We start from the raw sequence: 26,189 nt of genomic DNA, 5'->3' as shown, positions 1-26,189 counted from the left end.
TGAAGCACAACAAATATTGACTGGGGCCGGGAGTCGATCAGTTCAGTGGATTTTAACCTTCGGTTTTCAGCTCGGCTGTGTTTCCACCAGGCTCCCTGCAGAAGGACCGTTCATCTCCCAGTGCTGTGTGTGGTTTTTTTTGTATGTGTGTGAGGGTATGTGTGTTTGAGCCCACAGGCCTGGAAATATGAGGCGTCTGCTGCTGCTGCTTCTGGGGCTCCTGCTCCTCCATCGGGGCCGCTGCTTTGAGTTTGTGATAGATGGAGAATGGGAGGAAGAGACAGTGAGTCGGACGGTGTTTGTTAACAGGGGACGAGGGGAAGGATGAATCTCTGAAACACTCTGTTTGTGCCACTTTTTATTTACAGAACTTAACCAAGTGAACTGGGTGATATTGATGTTAAACTAAGAATCAAATTGGTTGTTGGTTGTTTTTTTCTGATTTACATGAAAAAAATTGCATTTATAGGTGATGGTTGGTCTTATTTTAATCCCTGACTAAAGCCATGACTGTTTTGTTTTTAGGGGGGTTTCTTTGGATTTGATGGGGTTTTTTTTTCATTTCACAGCTAGTGTAAGAGAAAAGATCTTTTTGTGTATTAGTTTTTTTTTTTATTTAAACGCTTGGCCTGTTTTTAAAACTCACTTCTTCATGCTACTTTTTACCTAAATTCTTTTAATCATTCCAAAAAAATACAAGTAACTGGTTCATGAGTTGTTGCAGAAATGTGATTCTTCACCTTTCTGGTTTAAATATACTTGATGTTTGTGCATATGTTAGCTTATGAACAATTTTCCCTGACCTTTAACCTCACTGAACAGTCAGTGTTATTAGAGCCCTGATCTGTGTAAACGTGACCTAAATCAAAAGAAAAATACAAGAAAACCTTTCTCGTGTTGTTCACTTTACCAGATTAAATCAGCTCAAGGATTAATTCTGATTCTCATCCAAAGCTTTCTTTCTTCCACCAGTCAGATCTACAAGATCATCGGGAGAGATACAAGGTGAGACATTCTTCCAAACAGCCTGGCTTTTGTTGCTTCTTTACATGTCTTTACACAGCATGAATTCTCAGTTTGCTTTTCTCATCAATGTTGCAATGGCTGCAGCGTAGATTTGTGGAATGCATCTTCGGTGATTGCACAAAAATAAACAAGACATCACCAAACAAACTGCCTCTGATCCTGATTGCAATCCCGCATCATCTCCAACTTAATAACAACAATTTGTGATTTGTAATCTCCTGGGAGACTGGATTAAGACAGTGTGAAGCTGACGACTTGTGTGTGCATGTGTGTGTTTCAGAGAGCGATATTGACCAGCGAGGAGCAGGAAGACTTTGAAGTATGGTTCTCGGCTTGTTGTTCGAGCCCTCTCCACTGTGACAGAGTTTAACCTTATCTAACAATCAATATGCTGCTGTTTGAAGAGATTCCCATGACTGACGGGTTATTGACTTTGTTCGCCACTAGTCCCCTGCTTCCCTTCTCTGTCTCTCTTTCCTTACATAAGAAATCAAACCAGTGAAGGTGGCAGCATTATTTTGTGGTTTTATCAAGTTTATAATTTTTGTTTTAAATCCACCTTTTTATCATCTCAAACATCTTACCCCCGAACTCAAGACTAGAAGGATCTGAATTGTCACCAAGGCTAAGAATGTCTGCTAAACTCTGGGAATTTCTTAAGACAAACCTAATCTAGTCACATGTTCTCTGCATGATAATCCATAAACAATCATTTGTATCTTAAAGGTTTATGAAAGATTTAGCCCCTTAACCTACCAATGGATTCAACTTTACACTCAGCAGTACTTGAAACTGAAATTAGAAATTCAAACTGCCCTTATTTGATGTGTAGTGATGCCAAGAAAAAACCTCTAGATCCTGTTTCTTTCTGTTTACCACCTGTGCAGGCCATCCGTGGAGATGACATCACCGTCAAGAGCTACAAGGTGGAGAGTCGCATCACGTCCCGCTTCGCCCACACCACCGTCAGGAGCTCTGTGATCAACTCCGGCTCCAAAGCTCAGAGCATTGGCTTCAACGTCCAGATCCCCAAACGAGCTTTCATCACCAACTTCACCATGTGAGCCCCAGTCCGGACAGACCAAAGAGCCTGTTCAGCTGTACCATTCTAACCTGTCGCTCCTTCTGTTGCAGGAATGTGAATGGGATAACATTTGTGGGCTCGGTGAGGGAAAAGACAGTCGCCAGGAACCTGTACGCTCAGGCCAGAGCCAGAGGCAAGGCAGCCGGCATTGTCAGGTACCGGACCAGCATCCTGGATTTAAATCTGCTGTAGAGCTCAACAGCTTCAGGAGGACTGAAATATTTCTGCCTTACAGAGCTAATTCCCAGGACATGGAGACCTTTAAGACAGAGGTCCACGTTCCTCCTGGCAGTAACATTGAGTTTGAACTCCACTACCAGGAGATGATGCAGAGGAGGCTGGGTTTTTATGAGCACTCGCTGTACCTGCAGCCTGGGAGGCTGGTGCCTCAGTTCCAGGTAAGAATGTAAAGACATGTGTGTGTTTCTGCACACGTGTGTGTTTCTGCACACCTGTGTGTGCTCTCACAGCCGTCCCTCACCCAGTCTCTTTTTAGGTGGATGTGTACATCTTTGAGCCAAAGGGAATTTCCACGGTACAAACGCTAAACACCCTCGGGCCACAGTTTGCAGAGCTCATCAAAGTTACATCAACCAAAGACAAGGTAATACTGGAAAACACACAGAGAGCCGGGACGTCTGGCACGGCTGAAATCTGTGTTAGCTTCTTTGATATTATGAAAATTAACAAACATTAAAAGAACTAAAATAAACTCCTCTTCGGCAGAGATAACAAAAGCCTCTTTTTCATCTGCTTGTCTAACAAGTTGTATCCTGCTCTGTGTCTCTGTCCCCAGGCTCATATCGTCTTCAAGCCCAACATACAGCAGCAGAGAAAGTGTGACAACTGCACCGGCAGTGCTGTGGACGGCATCTTTACTGTCAAATATGATGTGAACAGGGACAGCAACGCTGGGGAACTGCAGGTATCACGTACCTAACCATCCAAGTCTGAGTATAAAGCCTCATTATTCAGCTTGTTTAACACTGAATTCAGCTACTAGAGATTTGGAGATGACTGTCACTCAAGCCTCCGCTGTCTCCTCCAGGTCTCAGACGGCCATTTTGTCCAATTCTTTGCTCCGTCAAACTTCTCCCCGCTTCCTAAAAACATTGTGTTCGTCATTGATGTCAGTGGGTCCATGTGGGGGGTCAAGATGAAACAGGTGAGTGATAGTTGTTTACACTTGAAGTTTTGTGTACTTTGTCCTCCCGCTCATTGTTCAGTCTTCATCTCTCCTTTGTAAAACACTGCCACCGTGTGGTCATTCTGCAGAAGGTATTTAATCCCGCTCCTCTCTGACAGACAGTGGAGGCCATGAAGGCCATTTTGGACGACTTGACTATAGATGATCACTTCAGCATCGTTGACTTCAACCATAATGTGCGTTGCTGGAACGAGGAGCTGGTCCCTGGCTCATCTATTCAGATCGCCGATGCCAAGAATTACATCCAGAGCATCAAACCCAATGGAGGTGAGGCATCATGGGAAAAGGGTGGATGCCACAGTAAAATGAGAAAATGTTGTTAAATAAAAACAATTATGGTTTGGAAATTTTGGTTGCTCTGATAAGATTGTATTTGGCCATATTTTATTGACCTTTGACCCCAGGCACCAACATCAACGAGGCGCTGATGAGAGCAGTTCAGATGTTGGTGAGGGCGTCCAATCAGGGGATCATTGACCCTCGCTCCGTCTCCATGATCATTCTGGTGTCTGATGGAGATCCAACCGTGGGTAAGAATGAGTTTGAATTATTCAGCTGCTATTAAAACATGTTAGATTGGTTCTGTTGACCAATTTAAATTAGTCTGTCAGGTTTAGCTACTTATCCACCATTAGAGATAAATGATATTTGTTTTTTGTCTACTTAAAGATCCAATCATCTGTTGGATCTTTAAGATGCTGCTGAAGAACATTTTTTAAATGGAAACAGCTGACCCAGCATGCATCTCTCTCTGCAGGAGAGATCAAGCTCAGCACCATCCAGAAGAATGTGAAGCGAGTGATGAGAGAGGAGTTTTCTCTCTTCTCACTGGGCATCGGCTTCGACGTGGACTACGACTTCCTGGAACGTATTGCCATGGAGAACAGGGGCATGGCTCAGAGGATCTATGCTAACCACGATGCTGCAGAGCAGCTACGGGTACAGCAGCACTGCAAGTGCAGTTACATGTAGAACAGCAATAACTAAGACGCGTTCATGTTTAGATTTTCAAGGATTTTAATCGATAAAAGTTTAATTAACACAGAATTTGGAGGGTTTTTTTGTATCAGATGCAGAGACAGAGGATTTAGGAAGGTGACACTTTCCTCATGTCCATAGCCGCCATACAGTATCACCTCCGTTTCCCTCCTCTCCCTCTGCAGGCGTTTTACAGTCAGGTCTCCTCTCCGCTGCTGAGGAGGATCACCATTCAGTTCCCAGAGGACTCCGTGTCAGACATCACCCAGAACCGCTTCGATAAGTACTTCAGTGGCTCAGAGCTGGTGGTGGCAGGGAAGGTGCTGCCATCTGAGAGCAACACACTGACCAGCTTCACCACCGCATCTGCTGTGAGTGTTACACACAACCATACGCTTACAACTTGGGGATTCAAGGTCAAGAAATAGGACCTAGTACTACCAGTGTCCTCTGTCCCATCTTGCCCGGCAGGCTGGTCTGGACATCACCCTGGAGACAGAGGCTGACACCACAGAGCTGGACTTGGAGTTGGCCAAGCAGCAGCACTCGTTCACAGGCTTCGCCAGACAGATGTGGGCCTACATCACCATCAAACAGCTGATCTCTGAAAGGTTAGAGCACACAGAGATGAACCACTCTATATATTTAAATACAAGAAACGTGTGGAAGCATGTCGGAGTGATAAGAAGGTCACAAACTCAGGATTCAGTGAAGGAATAAGATCCATGATTGGAAATAAATCAACAGAAATGTGGTATGTTTGGAATTTGTGCTGTTGTCAGTATCTAACGGTTGCAGTGTGACTCTCCTGCAGGTCTCTGGCTCCGACAGCTGTCAAGAAGAGGAAGATCACCCAGAGGATCATGGCGCTGGCCGTGGAGCATCAGTTCGTCACTCCGCTCACTGCTCTGCTGGTGGAGAGCGAGGACGCCAAGGAGAGGCTGCTGGCCGACTCTCCAAAGGACCCCAAACATGGCTGCTGCTCAGGTGCCTGACAGAAGTCAGCATAATGTTATTTAATGTTACACTGACCAAAACTGACACTGTATGGTAAAGGAAGAAGAGTAAGACACTAAATAATTAATTAAAAAACCCACAAGAAACCAAACATTGTCTAAAACCATAAAGGGCTGTGTTATCCTGTCTCACATGTGTGCAGGAGGAGGAGTAGTAGGGGGATCAGCATCCAATGGGCTGGCACCGGTGCGAGTGGTCTACCAGCCTCCGCCCTGGGTCCAGGTGACCACTCCGGCCCCCCCGAGTCAGGCTGAGAAGGGTCCAGAGGAGTGGACTCTGCCTCAGCAGGTCAACTTAGGTAACACACACACAGAGACACACACTTCTGGTGACTTTCAGTGTTAAATGTGAACAGAACTGAGTGTGTAACGAGCTCTGTGTTTCTCGTCCAGTGGACAACGACCCTCACTTCATCATCCACCTGCCCAGAAGCAACATGGACGTCTGCTTCAACATCGACTCCAAACCTGGTCATATTCTCAACCTGGTGTCTGACAGTGGAGCAGGTACCAGACTAGTTTTAAACAAGGCCACTGAAAGAAAAGTTCAACATTTTGGGAATTATGCTAATAATAATGCTACCTTCTCTCCTGTCCTGAAGGTGTGGTGGTGAACGGTCAGCTGATCAGCTCAAAGCAGGTGCTAAAAAGAAACCTCAGCACCTACTTCGGCAACATCTCAGTCTACTACCAGCCTGATGGAGTCGGTGTGACCGTCAGCACCGACAGCATCGCCATGACTGACGGCAGGAACAACCACACCTTCACCTGGGGGGCGACAGCTGAAATCACACAGGATGGGTAACAGTCACACCTTTGATAACAGCGTCAGACTCACTGCTTCTACATCTGGGTCATTTTGTCTCACACAGTCATGTTGCTGTGTTTCAGGCTGAGGATGTCCATAGTGAAGAACTCGCATGTTACAGTCACAGTAAATAATAATATCCAGGTGATGGTGCTGCTTCATCGTGTGTGGAAGAAACATCCTGTTAACGTCGACTTCCTCGGTATCTACATTCCCAACGACAACCAGTACTCCCCTCTGGTGCACGGCCTCATAGGTAAGGTCTCTATGGGGGTCTGTCTGTGGGGTGTTCAACGGTGAATCAGTAAGTCACGTTTTAAACTGTGGAAAACGATGTGTGATCTCACAGGGCAGTTTTCCAGAGAGCCTGAGGTGAGAGTGTACGACATCCACGAAGGAGTCGACCCTCTGAAGAAGGAGGCCACCATGGAGGTGAAGGGCAACAAGCTGCTCGTCACCAGGTACGTCGCACAGTACCTCACATAAAACCCACTTCTGAACAAACCCCCTTCTTATTACATCCATAAACCTGTGTGTGTGTGTGTGTGTGTTTAGAGGCTGGCAGAAGGACTACAGGCGTGACAAGAAGCGCGGCTCTAATGTCTACTGCTGGTTCATTCATAACAGTGGGAAGGGCTTCATCGATGGACACTACACCGACTACATCGTCCCAAGTCTCAGCAGTTTCCTCCAGACGCTCTGAACAGACAGAGACACATTCATGTTCCCTGTGTGTAACTTTTTTTTTTCCCACAGTCACATTTGAAACTACGTTTAATCATTTTTTTCCGGAACAATTTGTTCTGTAGACGTTTCTTCACCGATTCGCTTCCAGAGAAAAGCAGACGTCACTTTTGTTGAATTTATTTGGACAAAATTTACAACAGCAATGTTAAGATCAACATGAATATTAATACAAACCAAAAAATTAACTGAACCCATTGCTCTGTGTTTTTCTATTCCACCTCAGTGGAAATGCATTGTGGGATATGTACATGTACAGGTGAATCATAGGGAAGTAACTCTGACACAGTAGAGTCCCTCAGCCAAACGGCTGCCGGAGGTTTAACGTGGAGCGTCGCTGGTTCAGGCCAGTTTTGCAAAATCCTCATAAGCGATGTCCACTCTCTTCCCTTTCTGTTGACCCTGAGGACGAGAAGACGTGAAACTTTAAACGTAGAAACTCGATACAACAAATGAAAAAAACAGAAAGCAACATAAAAGTGAATGCTACAAAAGCAAAGCCATAAAAGTTTGAAGTGTCCTGATATACAGCTTTTCTGACAGGCACAGTTTTCAGCTGATGTGAGAACAGCCCACCAATACTTACAGAGTCAAGTGTGAGTGTGGCACAGAAATGTTTCTCATCAATCCCCTCGAGCAGAGCCTCTGTGTTTCTGTACGGACCGTTCAGGATCAAAACCCTTTTACCTGCAGGAGGTTAAGAAAACACAGCTGTGGTACATGTTGATTTCACCGCTGTTAAATAAAACGACCTCAAGCTGCTGATGAGTTTGATGCTACTCTATTTAAGGCTCTGTACACAGTTAGAGGTGGTTTACCTGGTGCAGGTATAACCGTCTCTAAGTGATTCTGGTCCAGTTTCAGTTTGTCTCCGGAATCGATCATCTTCACCACCGCTGCATATTTGTCTCTCACCTCCTACAGCAGAAAGACCCACAACCATTAACATCATATGTCGCACATAAACAAGCTCTCACCCAGAATGAATACAAAGCATAATTACCGTGACGACAGCCTTCTTCTTGTGGTATTTCTCTCCCAGTTTCTTGGTGATGATTTTGACCACGATGTTGGGCTGAATCCAGTAATCGGTCCTGACTGACTGCTGCTGCTTCTTCTTCTCTTCCATCTGAAGAAAAAACAGTACATGTCCAATAAGAACACAGCTGCAACAACTATCAAATGAATACAAGCTCAAACACCTACAGAAGACAAAACTAAATCTTCTTCTCTACCTCCATGATCTCTTCCAGAGCAGATTTCCTTTTCTTCTCCCCTCTGGAGTCTGAATTGGAGGATATGTCTTTCCTCTTGGTCGAGGATGATGCCGCTGTTTTGAGAGCACTGGCACCCAGGGCAGAACTACACAGAGACCCAAACAGTTTAAGGCAAAATAATTCATTTATATCCACTTGAAAACCGTGCAAAAGAATGAACATCCTACACAGAAGCTTCCGTACCTTGATTTGGAGGGACCAGCTACAGATGAAGAGGAACTCAGGTTGAAAACAACTGCAAGAGGAAAACATGAGTGAGATTTTTTCCCCCTCCAGAATCATAAAAAAATGGCCATCTCAAGAAATCTCTTCTTTTTTAACCCAAAATTAGCTGAATAGTTTTATATTTTAAAAAAAGGGACGAACACAGAGACATAACCAGGTAAAAAATCCAAACCTTTTTCTTCTTCACTCTCACGGCTGAGCTCGGTGTAAACTGGAGTTTCCTGCAGAATAAAAGACAACATATTTTTATTTTAAATTTGAATTGATCATGTGTGAAGCTGAGGTTCATCATGACGGTACTCACATCTGTGTCCTTGCCGTCGCGGCCTCTGCGGACCTGCTCCTCAATGAATCTGGCGCTCCTTTCTTCATCGTCCAGCTCCTGCTTCTTCTTCTTCGCCTGCTCCTCTTGGCGGCGGATGGTCTCCGGGTCGCGATCGATGTACTGGATGTACCAGCCTTTAGGGGTCTCATCAACTTTACACAGGCCTAGGAATAACATTTAACAGGTTATTAAATATACAGAATGTAAGCAACTGTACTAGTTTGTGCTTGGTTGTCAATCATTTAAACTAAACCTTGTTTGTTTACACTTAGTTTTCATTGGTTTGAGAAGGGTTACATCAGCTCACCCTCTCTGCCCAGCCACTTGGTGAAGTCAGTGAGAGTCTCCCACTGTGTGGAGTTCATGTGGACGTGCTCCCGGTCACTGATGTACTCGTTGTAGACTATGTTGTTATGCACTCGCTTGGTTCCTGCAGATCAAGAAGGTGTAAACAAACAGTTTCTCAGGTTTGTTTACAGACAGCTGCGTTTTCTGCACAAACATCTGGATGAATCTGGACTCACCAAAACGCCTTCTGAGCAGCTCCAGGAAGTCGTTCTTGAACTCGCTGGTAGGAAAGATATAAAAACATTTAAATCAAGCATCTGGAGGCCACCGTTAACATACTCTTCCTGATGCTAAAGTGAATTAACTCACTCTGAGAAATAGTCCATGAACTTTGTTGGATCCTCTGAGGCCAGCAGAAGCTGCCTCTGGTGGGACTCAGACATGCAGTGACATTTGAAGCCATTCTGTCCGCAAACAGTAAAAAAGGCTTAGTTTTTTTTTTTTTAACATAAACAACAACAACACATTTATGTATATATGTTTTAAATAAGAAGGGTCAATAATAAACGTCTCACCTCATCTCTGCATTGTTTCTGACACATCTGACAATACCACCTCAACTTCTGGAGACCTTTGGCTTTTATCCGGTTGCTAATCGCCTTGGGGGAGAGAAAATCTGCTTTCCCCATCCCGACTCGCTACAACAAGCAAAAAACAACTCGATATAACGTTAAAATTAGGACTCAACTCGTTGAAACGTTTGATAAACCACGATCCTGGGCTACCGACGTAACCAACTTCCGCAAGTGAGCTTAAAAACTCGCGATAACGTTTGCTGCGTTCATGGGTCCTCGTAAGCTCCGTATTTTACCTCACGTAGCATTGTGATTTATGACTAAAAATGTTTTTTTAAAAACAAACTTCACTTAGCACCATTTTTGAGACGTTTGTAATAGTGATTATATCTAAGTCGCAGGACCTACAGCATCTCAGCAATTTATTATAGTTACTTTTAAGGATAAATTCAAACCAAACTTAAAAAATGAATATGACAACATAAAAGAACAGACGTAATGCGAACGTAATAAGAAACTGATAAATAAGCTCCGATAAAGCTGGGTACAAAATGGGGCAGGAGCTATGTCACTTCCAGTTACCATCTTTGCTTGCGTGAACAGAAGATGAGCAGAAGATGTGCTTTGGACACAAGCAAACAGGTTAAACGTTTTTTTTTTGTTGTTTGTCGAAATTGTTTGCGAGCTAAGTGTGAAAATACAGGTGCTTGCTTGTGTAACTTAAATGTTCACCTGAGCAAAAGTCAAAAACTCATGGGTATCCTCCTCCACAAGGCTACATAGACGATTTAGACATGCTACCAAATTTACAACACAAAAGTGAAAACAATGAGAATTTACTTAGTAAAACTATTCAGACATAGGCCGTACGGGAATACTTGACAAGTAAATAATTAATACCAAAGTAAAATCTGAACAACTAAAGGTTTAGATTAACATAATTTAAGAAATAAAGATACTGCCTTTATGCTTGTAATAGAGTGGAAATGTTTTATAAGAAATATTAATTTGACCAAAAGGATCGTTTTTGGACAAGCTTCCCGGGTTCGTTGATGTAGGTGACGCTTTTTTTTAACGATATTTCTCCTGGTACCTGAAGGCAGCATTCGGCCATTTTGCCTGAAACTTGCGCCTGCGCAGTCCTGCGTGTCTGACCTTCATCGGAGTAACCATGTTCGCCCGGTGCAGCGCGTTGGTCTTCACCCCACAATGGTAAAGTAACAAATATTCATATACTTCTGCAACAGTCTTTGGCTTTAACTACTTTGTATGTACTCTATGGACATATGCGGTTGAAATGGATGTGTATCTTCTGGTCTGTAATGCAAGCAGTTATTGAACGCAAGGACGTGCTAACGTGGAGGCCGCGGCTAATGAATGGACAAGCCAACTAGAAGCTAATGCTAACTGAGCTGACATTGTGCCACTACCTGAAGATTAGAGTAAACATTTAACCCATAAACTACTCTGAGCAAATTCATATTTAACACGTACATCAGTCTCTGCGATTTTTTTTTAGCTAGGCTTAACTGTCAGCGCATTTGCTGTGCAGAGCTAACTGATGCTAACTCACTTCCAGCGCTAATCGTAATTCTTCATCTGTTAATTCACAGTAGTTTATGATAACGTGGCTTTATTTAAGTTGCTGTCATTGTTAGGCTGTGCTAATAATGCTGTTATATGGAGATAATGCTTGCGGCTTAAACTCACATGCACTATTTCTGTTCACAGTGGGCAGGTCAGGAACATGGCTACCTTGAAGGACAGTAAGTATTTTAGTATACTAAACACTGATTACACCCCAGATGTTTGAATATGCAGTCATCTTGAGAACAGTTATTGATAATATTGAAATCAGTGATGCCGAATTGCAGAACCTGTCCCAGTAATTTGGAAAAGGCTTTAATTATTGTTCCACAAAGTCTGTGTCATTGTAAGTAAATAAAGCGAATATCAAGTTGTCAGATATATGAATGGAGTTCTGTGAGATGTATGGGTACTACATTTTGAAATGAAATGAAATGAAATGTACAGCAACAGCTGTCACTGTTGTACATTGTCATCATATTACCCAGTTTTAATATTTTAAGTGATTTTGTGTTTTCCCTCCAGTCACCATTCGGTTGAAGTCCATCAAGAACATCCAGAAAATCACAAAGTCCATGAAAATGGTGGCCGCTGCCAAGTATGCTCGTGCTGAGAGGCAGCTGAAGCCAGCCCGAGTCTACGGCACCGGTGCTCTGGGTATGTACACCTCAGCTCCGTGTTGCCTCTCACTAAAATGGGATTTTACCTTTGATAGTTGGTTTTAATATTTTAGATACTGTACTGATTCCGCTGTTTCCTCTTTGTTCTTCAGCTCTGTACGAGAAGGCCGACATCAAAGTGCCAGAGGACAAGGCCGCCAAGCATTTGATCATTGGAGTGACTTCTGACCGTGGACTCTGTGGTGCCATCCACTCTGGTGTGGCTAAGGCCATTAAGAGCGAGATCGCCAACCTGACCAACACTGGCAAGGAGGTGATGGTGATCAATGTGGGAGATAAGCTGAGAGGCCTGCTGCACAGGTACAAACCCCCGTCTTCACAACAGTGTTCAAGTCATGTTTGTTTTTGTATGGTGTCTCTGTTAAGGGAACAGTTAAGAACGTGGTCTTGACCATCATGAGACTCCAAATCATTACTCATATTAGAATTTTTCATCAAAAATGTAAACATATGTCAGATAAAGTGTACAGATTGTTAATGCCCACTGTCCCTCATCAGGACTCATGGAAAGCACATCATGCTGAACTGTAAGGAAGTCGGCCGTAAGCCCCCCAGCTTCGGCGACGCTTCCATCATCGCCACGGAGCTGCTCAACTCTGGATACGAGTTTGACCAGGGCTCCGTCATCTTCAACAGATTCAGGTGCAATACTTTTGTTTTGACGGTTTTCTTTATTTGGTTTTTGTCTTAAAACATTTTCAGGTTGCATTATCTCAGAGGGATCGACTTGTCGGTTTAAATGGATAAAATACTGATGACAAATCTTCTCTTCCTCTGGTGCAGGTCTGTAATCTCATACAAGACGGACCAGAAGCCTGTGTTTTCCACAGACACTGTTGCTAACTCAGGTATTTTATTAACACTTTTACACGCCTTCATTTTTCCCCAGTGAGAGAGATGCTGAACATTTTTGCCTATTCTCCCCCATCAGAGAACATGGGCATCTATGACGACATTGATGCTGATGTGTTGAGAAACTACCAGGAGTTTGCTCTGGTCAACATCCTCTACCTGGCCCTGAGGGAGTCCTCCACCAGTGAGCAGAGCGCCAGGATGACTGCTATGGACAGCGCCAGCAAGAACGCCTGTAAGACTTTGGCACTTCCTGGCAAACACACTTCACATTCATGACCAGATGTTTTAGGAATATTTACTTTGAGAGATATGCTCAGTGCTCTAACATGAACATTTTCCACTTCCATAATAAAGTTTTGTTTGACGCTGACTCTTCTCCTTGCTTTCAGCTGAGATGATTGACAAGCTGACCCTCACCTTCAACCGTACCAGACAGGCCGTCATCACCAAGGAGCTCATTGAGATCATCTCTGGAGCTGCTGCTCTGTAAGTCTACTTTCTCTCCTTTTTCTCTTTTCATACCCACACTTTTCTATCTTCCTCCATTCATTTACAGATTTTTTTTTTGACTCAGCCCTTCATTATATTCCTCCATCACTCTAACTCTAACGCTAACTTTCTGACCTCTGAGACACCCCCCCCCCCCCCCCCCCCAAAAAAAAAGATTCCCTCTCAACCATGCATGTCTTTTTAAATTTCCAAAAGCCGTCACATTCTTTCATGACTAATTCTCCTCTTTGACCTAATCTGTTCCTCCTTACCCTCTGTTGAACTCAGCGACTGAGGCTTGTCTTAACAGAGGAGGTAATGTAATGTAGAGTAGACTGTAATGTTAGGAATCCCCTGTGGAATAGTTTTGTGTAGAAGTGAGAGAAGGCTGTGCCCTTTAGGTTTCAGCTTGTTAAACACTGTTCTTAGTCGTGTATAAAGTATAAAAATCTTTTATGTTCAACATTCTTATATTTTTATTCTTTTCTCTGCAGATAAACGGGCGAGATCATCGTTTCCATTGCCTATAGCTCCTCAAAGTACTTCGGACAAGTGTTTGTCAAGAGTCTAATGAACATTTGTGCTTCTATTTGTAAAATATATTGAGAAAATAAAGCTCTTACACAGAACCCTCATCAGTTCCTCAGTCCCTGTATCTGTCCTCACAATAAAACCTGATGTCTGAGACTGAATGTTGATGCTTTGCTCTTCTGTATTTCATCAAAGGTGTTATTACTTTCAAAGGCAGTCATTAATGATCAGTTTGTATTGTTTTTTTAGTGGTTTTGAAAGGAGTGCAGCTTCCTTGCAGCTGTGTTTCAGGGGCTGTTGAGGAAACTGTTCCTTTGGTCAGTAGTGAGGAGTTTCGTGTGGATCGATATCAGAAACACATAACGATTCCTTCAGTAAATGCCACCTTTGTAAAGCCAGTAGCGTTTCAAGTGTTTTTAGGCAGCTATTACATACTTCTTCCACAGACTCAATTCAATGCATCCATGGGCTCATGTTACCTTACAGAGAAAGGGATCCTGTGAATTCCAGTGAGGTATTCAGGTTTTACATTTTGGAAAAGGAGTGCTGGTATCTCTGAATCCTGTGTCTAGACTTATTACAAAAACTATGCAGGTTGTTATTGATGGCAGGACTCTTTGGTGGATTGTTTCCTGAAGGAAGCTCTTAATGTAGGCTTTAGAAATTCACACCAGTGAAGGTGCTAAACTATAAAAAGGAGGAAACTGCGTGATGTATCCAGTATACTGTCAGTTTGAGGAGAAAACAAAAACTGCAGTCAGTTATCAGATCTACTTATTTTTCCCCACGATCTGCTTTGCTGGCATTCATTTAATAAATTTTAACATGAATCCGTATTACAAGTCACTGTGGAGTGAAAGTGGCCCTTCAATTAAATGAGATATTGCTACAACTGAGGGCCCATGTCCACAGATCATCCATCACACTAAAGATTGAGTGAGTTTGACCATAACCTCTGGCTCTGTTGTGCAAATGGAAATAGAAAATGAAAATCTGCAGACAGGGATCAGTGTGTTTTCTTTTTATTTTGACTCCATATGAAGTTGCCTCCTTCTTCTTCCTCCTGCAGTTTCCAAAGTGCCCACCAGGCTGTGCTGTCTGATAAGGAATGTGAGGTGTCTTCAGTCGCTCCTTCAGCAACAACCTGCATGTAAGTAAAACCCAAATGAGACAAGAGTTCGAAACAGCAAAATAACAAATTTCATGCTTGGTTTGCTCTATGATAGGTGATTTATTTCTGATCAGTTGATTTGCTATATTCAGAATCAATATCTGATCTGACTCCAGCTTTTTTTTTTTACAAAACTCTTATGGTTGAGATGATCTGGCAACACTTAATGCCAATAGTGACAGAAAATTATAGACAGAGGGTGTTTGTGGTTTGCATTTAATATTTTATTTGTGTGTCCAAAATGTAGTCCTTCCTGTTTGTGCATGCCTGCATCTGTGTGTGTGCATACATGTCCTGCAGGCCTTGTTTGTCTATTGTATTTGTGCTTGTTATTGTTTACTCCTGAGGGGAGTGGGGAGCGATTGCATCTGAACACTGAAATTACAGCGATGCCAGACTCAGATAAACACAGTCAGAGAGCAGCAGCCTTCTCATCTCCCCCACGCTGGCGAGGCCCCACGATCCAGCATCACATGGACGTGGGTGAGGAAGGGTGAGGGACCAAGGGGGAAGAGGAAGGGGGGCTTTGTCATTTCACATATTTTGGAGTCTGGTTGGCAAATTTGGGAATTCTCGTTGACTCTGGGCTTTGAGTGATGGATAGATTGTGGAAGATGAGTCTCTTTCTGTGTTTCTTGATATTTTGTGGAAAAGTCAAAGTACAGAACCAGTGAAAAGAAGAAATAGGAACCAGGAAGTCCAGTTAAAAGGCTTATCAGAGAGCAGTTTATTCTCCTTTGTGGCACCATAGCACAAAGTCTGGGAAGTTATTTCAGCAGCAGTGGTTTTCTTCTCTGTCTTGATGCTGGGAAAGCAAACAGTAAATTTAGCACAGCGATACAAGTGGGACAGAGCTGGTATCAGAGCTGTTTTTAAGTCTTTAGAGGCAAGAGTCATGATTAAAGTCTTTCAGCCCGATGCTCACCATTAAAATTACAAAGAATTAGAAGTTTTTCCTTTCAGCACCGTCTTAATTTGTTGGTCTTGAAGGGAGTTTATTCTTGATCTTGGAAGCAGCAGCTTGACAAAAAAGATCCTCAGCACAGGCCAAATTAATAAGTTAACATCATAACTTTGTCTTAATAAGTTCGGCTTTGTATTGACTTTTTTAAAAAGTGTGTTAATAATCATTTTTACACACCGCGTTAATGGTAATAATTTAAAGTGTGAGTCTGTGCAAAGACTTTTAAAACAAATCATTTCTGCCTTTGTTCTAAACCAAAACTTTGAACAGAAGAAGTTCAGTGTCAGCTGCTGAGTGTTGAGAGGAGAACCAGGCTCATTTGTTCCATTCAGACCAGCAGCCGGTTCCGAACCACTGACTGGACTCACTTTCAACACAGCAGAGAAATAACACGACACACGGATTCTTCTGTTGTTATTATGTTTTGTGATTAAGCTGTGAAAGTGTGTAAGAGTGTTAATGTGAGGGTGATTGGACAGTTTGCACCATAATGAAACAGCTGGAACATCTGCGCGCGAGTGACTGAAGAAAAAAGACTAATTATGTGTGTGTGTGTGTGTGTGTGTGTGTGTGTGTGTGTGTGTGTGTGTGTGTGTGTGTGTGTGTGTGTGTGTGTGTGCAAGTGAGTGTGTGCATGCGTTTCTGCATTAAGGTGTGTGTGTGTGTGTGTGTGTGTGTGTGTGTGTGTGTGTGTGAATGAGTGAAGACATCTGAACATTGTGTTCGGGGGCCTCGCCGCCGCTCTGTATTAGCTTCACCTCGTTATCGTTATCGCCCTCCTCCATTGTGGCATGACGGGCGGAAAATGATTAGAGGAACAGGTGACAATGGAGGCAGAGATTTCTGCCTTTACCCGGGGCAGCGCCTCTGTCAGGTACAGCAGCATTACACTCAAAAGAAAAGAAGAGGTGCGCCGCACAAAAGAGCTCCTTTCTGACTTTAAAACACTCACGTCTTCTTCAGGGTTCAGAATGGGTGTTCATGGGAGCCAATCGACTTCCTCCATCCCTCCATCCCTCCATCCATCCCTCTCTCTCAGGTAATCACAGACAGGAGGATGAGAGCTTTGAAAGGGGAGAGACGTTCCACTCCTTCCTCCTCCCTTCTTCTTCACTCTCAACTCCCTTCTTTTTTTCTGATCAGAGAGGAAGAAGAGGGAGAGATAGCGGTGGAGGAGGGACGACAGGAAGCGAGGCCGAGGCTGTTTCCCACGGCGACGTCTGTGCATGTGCGTGTGAGCGACACCGGCTCTGATGTAGTAACGCCAGGACATTATCTCATTCAACACCCCCCCACCACCACCACCACCAACCTTATCTCAATACGTCCCCCTTCCTCTTTTCTCCTCCTCCTCCCCCCCTGCCTTACACAAAGCTATCTGCTCCGTGGACTTTTCTGACTATTTATGTCGGACAAGGTCAGGATCGTTTAAACCGCTCTGCCTCTCTCAGCCCCTGCAGATGAGATAGCGCGGGAAAGGAGGGAGAAACGATCGATTCCCGCCGCCACGCAGATTTATTCCCCTCCTCCTCCTCCTCCCCCCTCTCCCTCCCCTCTCTCTCTCCCCCTCTCTCATTTTCCCAGTGGGGTTTTGCACTGAGCCGTGGGGGGGGGGGGGGGGGGGGTTCCCCGTTGCTGCCGTTGCTGCCGTTGCCACCAGACTCATCAGTCTCTTTAACACCCCTGTGGTTTAAAATACAGTAGCAGCCCTTAAACTGGCCACTTTTCTCCCGGTCCAAATGAGAGCCGTCCTCACATCAATCTGACCGGCTCCGGTTTCCGAGGGGCGTGAATGGTGAGGCCTGCTGAGACAGAGTGAGAGAGAGAGACAGAGAGAGAGAGAGAGAGAGTTTCAGACAGGGGAAGTGGCTTCTGTATCACTCACAGGGGTGTTCTACAAATGAATTGGGGCACTCACTCAGGCTGAAGGCCTGAAAGTGAAGTGGGCTGACTGGGAAGTGGGACGCAAAACTGGTCAGAGGAGTCCAGGTCAGCGAAAGGCAACCAAAGTTGTTGATAGCTCATGATTTGTGCTGCTCTTTAGTTTTAATCCTTCCTCAAACTCAAGAGTTTTGTTTGATTTTTCATTATTTTGGGTTAATTGGGTTGGTGATGAGGGTCCTGGGTCTGAATCAGCTCTGGTCACATGGTTAATCAAACCTTCACAGGTGTTTCTGACTGTGAACCTCAGTCTGGATCAGGTGTGATTATCCTTAGGTCCCTTTCAGGTCAGGTCTGTGACCTTTGACCTCAATGTAACACTCAATGCAAAAGTCTCAAGCTTCAAAATTATTATACGAGAGACACAAAATAGGACTCTGTGGCTATCGATGCTAATGCTAACCAGCAACTTCTCTTTATCCCAAACAGTATCAGAATAGCTGCCCGTTTATATTTCTGTCAGTCAAATCATTTATTGATTAACTAATTGTTCCAGCTCCAGATTATATACATGTTGCATTTAATGTTTTGCAAGTCTTTATGCAAAATGTATTTATGCAAAAGATTTTTTTTTATCTTGTCAGAGCAGAAATTGTCTTAATCATTCAGCCCATTTGATGCTGAAACTCTCCTTTGAAAGCCAGGATGACACTGATGCTAATACTGGGACCTATTCATGTGTGTGTGTGTGTGTGTGTGTGTGTGTGTGTGTGGAATCTGATCAAAACATCTCATTAGATTCAGTTCATGTTGAGGGTTTTCTCATAAACAGCCAGTGTAGCATGACGTAGCGTGTCGTCGGCTTTGTCTGAGTGAGTGTCACGTTTGTGGGAATACTTAAATATGTCTTTTTTACTGTGTGTGTGTGTGTGTGTGTGTGTGATCCCCTGCCACTCATGTCTTGGGTTACTGTGTCTCTGGCTGTATGATAGATGGCTCAGCCCAACCTCAGAGCCCCCAGCCTGAGCGGCCGGATAGCATGTCACTGCCAGTTTCCGCCAACTGAGTGTGTGTGTGTGTTTGAGGATGTGTATGGTTCTGTATGTGTGTGCCCGGCCGGTTCCGACCCCCCACTGCAACAGGATAGGTGGGTGAGGATGGTCTGGCGGTGTGTCTGTATAAGTGTGTGTGTGTGGTGTGAACTGCTCGAGGTCCGCGTCCTGCTGAGTGTGGCGGCCCCAGCCCTTTCCTGTCCAGACCACACGTCTAACCAAAACCCAATGTGTGTTTACGTGTGTGTGTGTGTGTGTGTGTGTATGGATTCATGAGGGTGTGAGTGCCAGACAGTCTCCCTGTTTACATATTTTTCTTATCATGTAACCTACAAATTATTTTATCTGATTATTTGATAAATCGTTTGATCTGTGATGTGAAAAATACCAATTTCTTTTTAAGTCTTTTTTCTTGATAAAGTTCCCAAAAAGGTAAATGTTTTTCAAGCATTTCTGCTGCTTCTTAAACTGTTAATTAATGATAAGAATTCTTGTTGATTAATTTTGTTAATGGATTAATCGACTAAATGTGTCTTCATCATCCCTCCTATCTTGATCCTTTCTCAAAAGTCCGTCTCCTCGTGCCTCAGTTCATCAGCCGTCACCATCTGAAATACCATGTGCTAGAACAAGCATGTCAAATTATTATTCTGTGTATTAGTTTAATTATGAGTCATTTTAAAAATTATTCAATAATCACATTGTGTGATACAGTCAGAGGCTTCACTATAGCTACTACGTGAACTTTTTTTTTAGCCACCGGCTGTTTTCAGGGTCATTAATAAACTTTCAGGTTCAACTTTTAAGCTTTTGTATGAGAGGTCCATGACAACTTTACCGACTGAGAAAGATCACGTGATTTGACCGAAAGCTCCGGAGCAGCTGCTAAATGGACCTTGTAGCGAGACTGTTTTGTACCTTTTCCAAGGTAAAGAACAAATGTTCAGCTTCAAGATTGATGCTTTGCTTTTTTAAGGAATTTCTTTTTTAAGATTTTCAAGCCTCTTTGTTCAATAAACCTAAACTAAACAAATCATCGATTATCAGAATAGTTGTTAAAAAAATCCTCAAATTTAGCCTTTCCTTTTCTCTTAAAACTTTGCCTCCTTGGACCTCCTTGTTCTCAGCTCGTCTCTCCATCATCCTTTCCTATCTAATCATTTCATTTTTCAAACTTTTTCCAGCTCCTCTGTCTCGGCCTATTTTGGCTCTCCTCTGTGATTTCTGTGATTTTTCTTAAAATAGGTTTCGAGATTTCGCCGCTGATAAACCGCAGACAAATGAACAGCACCTAGAGAAGAAGGAAAAATAAGTAGTCAAATCCCCCCACCCCTCCACCCCACCTCCTTCTTCCCTGTTCTTCCTCCCTCTCTCCAGAGCTGCCAGCAGACAGTGTGTTTCTCAGTGTAGTGGAGATTATAGCCGGGAATGACAAGCACGCCGTCTGATACCATATCCGCTCTGAATTACAGATCAGCCCTTTTTAAATGATATTTTAAATACTTGCTGCGGGCTGCGAGTTTTCACAGGGTCTTATTTCATTGTTATTATACTAGTACCATATTTTTGTTAGAAAATCAGTGTTGGCGCTTATTTAAATGAGGAAGAGTGGAAGCCGATATACACTCCAGTGTGTTATTTTACTGTGCCACTTTGGAAAATCCCTCAGTACACCCCCTTATACTCCTCACATACACCCACCAACCCTTTTTTTTAATGTGTTCTTGGTGGGAATTAAAAGGGAGCACTGTGAAAAGGACAAAAGAGAAAGGACAAATTGTAATTAGTTTGATTTTGTGTGTGTGTGTGTGTGCTTGGCTGTGAGGTTGGTGCAGCCCATTAAGGGTTAGATTCCCACACAGAAAGAAGACTGAGGCTTTGATTACCTCTCTCATGTGTTGGAGGGAGGTTTTCTCGAAACCGGGAGCGGATTTGACTTGAATTGTTTCACCGTCGCTCATTTTGATCACTGAATGTGAGGTAGCAAAAATGCCCCTTTTGTTTTTCTTTCTTTTTTCTAATGGAGAGACAGGCAGGTCAGGACGTAGAGGAGGAGGTGTAGTACTCACTGTGACGTGCTGGGTGGCGCTGTTGCCCCAGCAATGCTCCCGCCTTTGGATAAAAGGTCCCTCGGTTTCAGTCGAAGGCTCTGAGCTCTTTGTGCTTTGGCGTTTCATGATGGGATTCTCTGGAGAGCAGAGGATGGAGAACGACACTCCTTCCCCCTCTAACCCTCTCTCTCTCTCTCTCCCTCTTTCCCTTTCTTTCTCTCTCTCTTTCTCTCTCCTCACTCACCCTCTCCCTCCCCCCGCCCCCCCTCACTCTCTGCTGGAATACACCCCAACCTTGACATATTGAGAATGAAAACGACGGTTCCACATCCCATGCTCGCTTGTTGACAGCGTTAACACTCTTTTCATGTGTGTTTTGATAGCTGAAAATGAACCATATTAGAGTGTTATGAGAAATTATGTTTAGTGTGTGTGTGTGTGTGTGTGTGTATACCAGGACATGCATTTACTTATGTGTGTGTGTGTGTGTGCATGCGTATGTCCATGTAACTCAATTTTTTTAGACAGAAAATAATTTTCCTTTGCTCCCACGCACTACAATCATGTGCACGTACACACACACAAACACAGACTCACAACACTAATTGTGCTCCGTGTTTGTTCACGGGGTCTGAGAGAGAAGTATGTAAAATAGGCCCAGGGGAGGGAAAATGTAACCAGTGGGGCTAAACTAACAATTTTAACCCTTCCAAACCCTGTCTCACCCTCCTAACTGCTGTTTCACCATTCCAACTGCTGTCTCACCCTCTGTTACCCCCCCTCCCCCAAATCATTGTCCCATCCTTCTGTCTTTTGACTTACCCCTCTAACTGGTCTCTCACCCCTGGTATATTCTCCTTAGTGTGGCCTTGAGCTGCAGTTATCACAGCAACAGCAGCAGGAGTGGACGGCTAATATTAGCATTGGCTCTAAAATTGATATTGATACTAATACTGTTGCATTAGCATTATCTGTTATAAGAAGTATATAAACCTTTTACAAATACTTTCAAACACGTGGTTATATGGACATATTAGATGCTTATTAATGTATAAGATTGGTCATTTAATTATAACATCACTCGTTGGAGGAGCTACAGTTGTTATAAACAACTTATTAAATGAATGTATACTGCTTAGAAATTCTAAGAAGGGGAGAAGGGGAAGGTCTTACCAAATTGGCACTGACTGCTTTGCTAATGCTAATATTAACAGTAATAATACAAATGTTTATTATCCTAGTGTTAATGCTAATGCTTATACTAAAATACTGCTACTAATGGTATTAGTGCCACCATTAATGCTAACAGTAATTGTAACGCTACACTCATAGTATGTTAACTTCAATATTAATGCTTATTCTAATTCTAACCATAATATTTGTTCTATCAGTTTTAAGACAGTCAGCCAATAATCGCCTGCACGCAGCCTTTCAGGCGTCTGCTTAATGCACATGTTCTACACACTGTATTAAATCCAGGTCAGATTCTCCTCATAGACAAACACTGTAGTTTTACGTAATATGAAAACATAATATCAGAAGTGACCCAGTCAGACTGCTGGTCTGAGTGTGAGTCACACAGCGAGTAGCTACGCAGACACTGGAAACAGACCATGTTCAACTATAACCCCGGGCTCCAGTGGAGTCCTGCTCTAATGATGCTCACTTCCCCCTTTTTTGTGCGTGTGCTTGTTTATATGCGCCTCTCTGTTTGCGTCTCATGTGTTTTCTCCTCAGTGTTTATGCCATAATTGAAGCTGTGGCCCCTTCTTACCCTTATGAGAGCCATTAGACAGTACGTGCAAAGGCATTAGAACATATTTATTCTGTCTGCAAGTGTGTGTGTGTGTGTGTGTGCGCGCGCGCGTGGAGGTAGACACGAAGCATTCATAGCCACTTATGCAGCATTAAGTCAACGCTTCATTTGTTGACTGGTTTTGGTTTTAAAACTGAGGCATGTCTCATCATAATGAAAGGAGTTTGTGCAACTCCGTCTCAGAGTGTGAGACAGAGTTGACTGTTTTTTCCAAGGTAGTAGGTTGTCTGTGTGGGTGAATTTGTGTCAAGGTTAAGTCATTTTGGACCGGAGCTGCTGACTGAAAACATGCGGTGCTGATATCTTTAAATTTCACCTTCCTTACACCCCAAAATTTCCAAAGACTTTACACTTCAAACTGGAGAAGTGGAGAGTTTTGATCCTTGTAAGGGTGTGACACCGTCTAAATCAGACTCTGCTCAAACAAGCAGCTCAACATTACTGGCACTATCTGATATTTAACACCATCACAAGTATGTGTGTGTGTGTGTGTGTAGGTGTGTGATGCAATGACTCATCCATTGATTCCATAATACTATGTCACTTTCCTTGTCTGAATGCTGAACATCAGCAAACACGTTATTGCATCAAACAAGGCCCCTCCATCTCCTCTCACTCTCATCTCACCACTGCACTTTCCCTTTCCCTTTTCCTCCCTCCTGCTCCATCTGTCTGCCGCCGTCCTCTCACCTCTCCTGTTCTGAGGTTTAATTTTCCCTCTCCCAGACTCCATTTTCTCTCTCGTTTCCGTCCTTTTTGCCTCGTTTGCTTTCCTCACGCAGATAAGGGATGACCCAACATGCATGAGCTTTTATATACACAAAACATCCACATGCATGAAAATGATTAAAAGCCAAGATGCATACAGTACATGAACTGATACTCGGGTTGAACCGGCACACACATGCTGTATTTTTCGATTGAAGCTATGGATTGCCTCAAGGCCTGAAATGAAAACCCATTAAATCGGACATTTTTCACTTTCACTTGCATATTGTCACGGCTTGGTGAGAACCTTGAATTTTAAAAAAATAAAAATGTCAACGTTTTTGAGAGCTATGAAAAATATAACCTTGTTTTGAGGATTATCAATTTTTGGGGGGTTGGGGGGTTTATAAGTTTGTATAATCCTGAATTTGCACAAGCTTAATCAACCTACAGGGGAACACTGAACATGCAACTGTGTTCAGTGTTAGCAAACGTAAATGGCTTTGCTGTTATGTTTCATGTTTGCCGCGCAGATTGACTTTTCCCTCACCTTAAGTGCCTTGAATTTCCTGAACACAATCATAAAGACTTGATTCATGCTTTAGTTGCCACAAGTGAACAATAGCAACAAACGTTTTCAGTGAAGGCTTTGCTGATACACTCAGTATGAACATTTTGTGACTTTGCAAATCGTTTTTTTTTAGAAAATGTTTATATAATCAAAGCTAAATGCATCGTCTTTATTTTCTGTAATACAAAACATGCACATTCGCCCCACAGAGCTGTTAGTCAGGTAAATATTCAGAGCCTGTAGCTGTTCGTTCCCACACTCACTCACCTTTTCCCACTGCCTCAGTGTGTGAAGTCCAAATGAAACAGAGATATTCATGGCTCCTCTCCACGAGCATAAAGACCTGGACCTCCTGCCCTGGCCATTCAATTAGCCACAGTGGGCAGTGTGTGTGTGTGTGTGTGTGTGTGTGTGAGAGAGAGAGAGAGAGAGTGCAAACTATTGCCCTGTCTGAGCAGCCAACCTCAACTAAGGGCCAGGCTCAAACACCGGCTTAAAGCTAACCAGGTCACAGCTGATGGTGTGAGAACTGGTGCTGTGGACAATTTAGTGTGTGTGTGTGTGTGTGTGTGTGTGTGTGTGTGTGTGTGTGTGTGTGTGTGTGTGTGTGTGTGTGTGTGTGTGAGTATACGCATTTTTTGTTACCTCACTGGGACCTTTTCCGATATAAACACCGACCTTGTTGGGACCAGTAGTCCTCGTGGGGACCAAAGCGCGGTCCTAATGAGGCAAAACTTAATTTCTAAGGCCCTGGTTATAGTTAGAGGTGAGGTGGGAATTAAGGTTGGGGTTATTGTCAGGCTGTCCACACTGAATGGAAGTCAGTGCAGTGTCCTAACAAGGATAGCTGTGCAAACTTGTGTGTGTGTGTGAGTGTTTGTGTGTGTGTGTGTGTGTGTGACACCTTCTATATGTCAGAATTTAGGCAGGTGTGTTGCCAAAAACAAAATCTGCTACCTGACGGTTTTCCCATGATGTCACTCACAGGCGGCAAAGGTGTCAGAAGTAAAGACCTGAGTTTACATCAGTTGTTTTTAGTTTATTTTTCTTTCTTTTTCTTTTTTCTTTTGCGTACGTGCCACTCCGCTGATGCCGCCATGTCTTTCAGCAGTGCATGGGTTTTTTTTTTTTTTTTTTGGAGGCTGTCAGGCTACACTGATTTTTCTGCTGTACTAGTTGAGCAATCAGAGGGCAGTTCTGTTGAATCCCTCCCTTTGAACACTGACACATATTTGCAAGTTAGAACTTTTTGACCTTATTCACAGGGTGTGGAAGTTTATTTATCAATCTCTGGAAACTCCTTTTGTTTGTTGGCTTAGTGTCGTTTAGATCTTCACAGGAAATTTACATGAGAAAACAATACAGGTATGTATTAGGGGGTGTGCTGCCCCCTGCTTCCAGTGGTTCTGCTAAGCTAAGCAAAGCTAAGCTAACTGGCTGCTGGCTGTAGTTTCATATGTACCGTATAGATTTAACAAGCGCTTCACTCATCAGCCAAACAAGGGAAGCGGCATCATCTTCTTTGGAATTCCTGTTGGGAAAGTGTGAGATTTTCTTTTTTTTTTTTACCTTTATGTTGTAACCCTCATCTTTTCCAGCCTCTTCCAAAGAATGTGAAGATATAAACTACATCATCTTTTGTTTTTTTTCCAATGAAAGACTTTGTGATCACTGGTGGTTCAAGCAGCAATTATGAAATCTTTCTCTTGCCTATAGTTTGAATCAGTGACATGTTGCAGGGTAATGAAGAGTTTTAAAATGGACATTTATTCTTAATGAAAATGCCTCACACTTTAACTTTAATGCCCTGATAGAAGTGAGCTTGAACCCTGACAAACCACCTTCCTCTTCTTCAGTGACAGGCATTTCCCACCATCAGAGACCGTATAGTGTGTGTTTCTATAGTCTGCCATTCCCAAAGTTGGTGGAGTGTGAAGACATATAATTGCTTCATGAAACCTAACTAGGTGATATGAATAATCTGTCAGTGGAGGAGGCGACCCAGCCTCCATGCCAATCACGGAGGTGTCCCGGGGTAGCGGAGCGTGGCCAAAACCATACCTGTCCATCCGGAAAAAAACATATCTGTCCCTCAACTTCCCCTTTTCCCCCAAACTGCTGTTATCAGACCAAAGGGCTGAGTGTGTGTGTGTGTGTGTGTGTGTGTGTGAGAAGTCACTGGAGACACTCTATATGCCACCATGATCAACTCCATATCAGATAGAGAACTAGCCACTGATTGGTGTGTGTGTGTGTGTGTGTTTTCCTTGCTCTGATACA

At 43.4% G+C, this 26,189-nt stretch overlaps 3 protein-coding genes across 5 annotated transcripts; 2 read left to right on the top strand and 1 right to left on the bottom strand.

The window, feature by feature from the left end:
* Nucleotides 1–38: 38 nt before the first annotated feature.
* On the top strand, nucleotides 39–7,056 carry itih2 (inter-alpha-trypsin inhibitor heavy chain 2). Its single transcript, XM_041029873.1, has 21 exons — nucleotides 39–283; nucleotides 973–1,005; nucleotides 1,307–1,345; nucleotides 1,914–2,086; nucleotides 2,161–2,265; nucleotides 2,346–2,508; nucleotides 2,607–2,714; nucleotides 2,907–3,035; nucleotides 3,159–3,275; nucleotides 3,416–3,584; nucleotides 3,722–3,847; nucleotides 4,075–4,256; nucleotides 4,481–4,666; nucleotides 4,767–4,906; nucleotides 5,110–5,282; nucleotides 5,455–5,610; nucleotides 5,705–5,818; nucleotides 5,914–6,112; nucleotides 6,203–6,375; nucleotides 6,469–6,580; nucleotides 6,675–7,056. Exons 1-21 carry the CDS (start codon nucleotides 188–190, stop codon nucleotides 6,820–6,822), a joined length of 2,841 nt encoding a protein of 946 aa, XP_040885807.1. The 5' UTR covers nucleotides 39–187; the 3' UTR covers nucleotides 6,823–7,056.
* Nucleotides 6,910–9,774, bottom strand: kin (Kin17 DNA and RNA binding protein). Of its 2 annotated transcripts, XM_041029876.1 has the most exons (12): nucleotides 9,554–9,774; nucleotides 9,348–9,442; nucleotides 9,215–9,258; nucleotides 8,998–9,120; nucleotides 8,670–8,854; nucleotides 8,538–8,586; nucleotides 8,324–8,375; nucleotides 8,099–8,225; nucleotides 7,867–7,992; nucleotides 7,682–7,781; nucleotides 7,450–7,550; nucleotides 6,910–7,265 (listed from the first exon to the last, which is right to left on the bottom strand). In XM_041029876.1, exons 1-12 carry the CDS (start codon nucleotides 9,665–9,667, stop codon nucleotides 7,206–7,208), a joined length of 1,176 nt encoding a protein of 391 aa, XP_040885810.1. In that variant the 5' UTR covers nucleotides 9,668–9,774; the 3' UTR covers nucleotides 6,910–7,205. The 2 variants fall into 2 exon arrangements, with proteins under 2 accessions (XP_040885810.1, XP_040885809.1); XM_041029875.1 differs by having other exon boundaries at nucleotides 6,910–7,550.
* Nucleotides 9,775–10,641: 867 nt separating this feature from the next.
* Nucleotides 10,642–13,856, top strand: atp5f1c (ATP synthase F1 subunit gamma). 2 transcript variants are annotated; one of them, XM_041029676.1, is made up of 9 exons: nucleotides 10,642–10,765; nucleotides 11,285–11,319; nucleotides 11,666–11,797; nucleotides 11,913–12,120; nucleotides 12,319–12,462; nucleotides 12,604–12,668; nucleotides 12,752–12,907; nucleotides 13,065–13,161; nucleotides 13,659–13,856. In XM_041029676.1, exons 1-9 carry the CDS (start codon nucleotides 10,725–10,727, stop codon nucleotides 13,660–13,662), a joined length of 882 nt encoding a protein of 293 aa, XP_040885610.1. In that variant the 5' UTR covers nucleotides 10,642–10,724; the 3' UTR covers nucleotides 13,663–13,856. The 2 variants fall into 2 exon arrangements, with proteins under 2 accessions (XP_040885610.1, XP_040885611.1); XM_041029677.1 differs by lacking the exon at nucleotides 13,659–13,856 and having other exon boundaries at nucleotides 13,065–13,165.
* Nucleotides 13,857–26,189: the final 12,333 nt, after the last annotated feature.

The sequence above is a fragment of the Toxotes jaculatrix genome, chromosome 22, assembly GCF_017976425.1.
Source record: "Toxotes jaculatrix isolate fToxJac2 chromosome 22, fToxJac2.pri, whole genome shotgun sequence".
In the NCBI taxonomy this organism is placed as follows: Eukaryota; Metazoa; Chordata; class Actinopteri; family Toxotidae; genus Toxotes; species Toxotes jaculatrix.
Note: the sequence above shows the minus strand (reverse complement) of the source record. Positions and strands in the feature narration are given on the sequence as shown.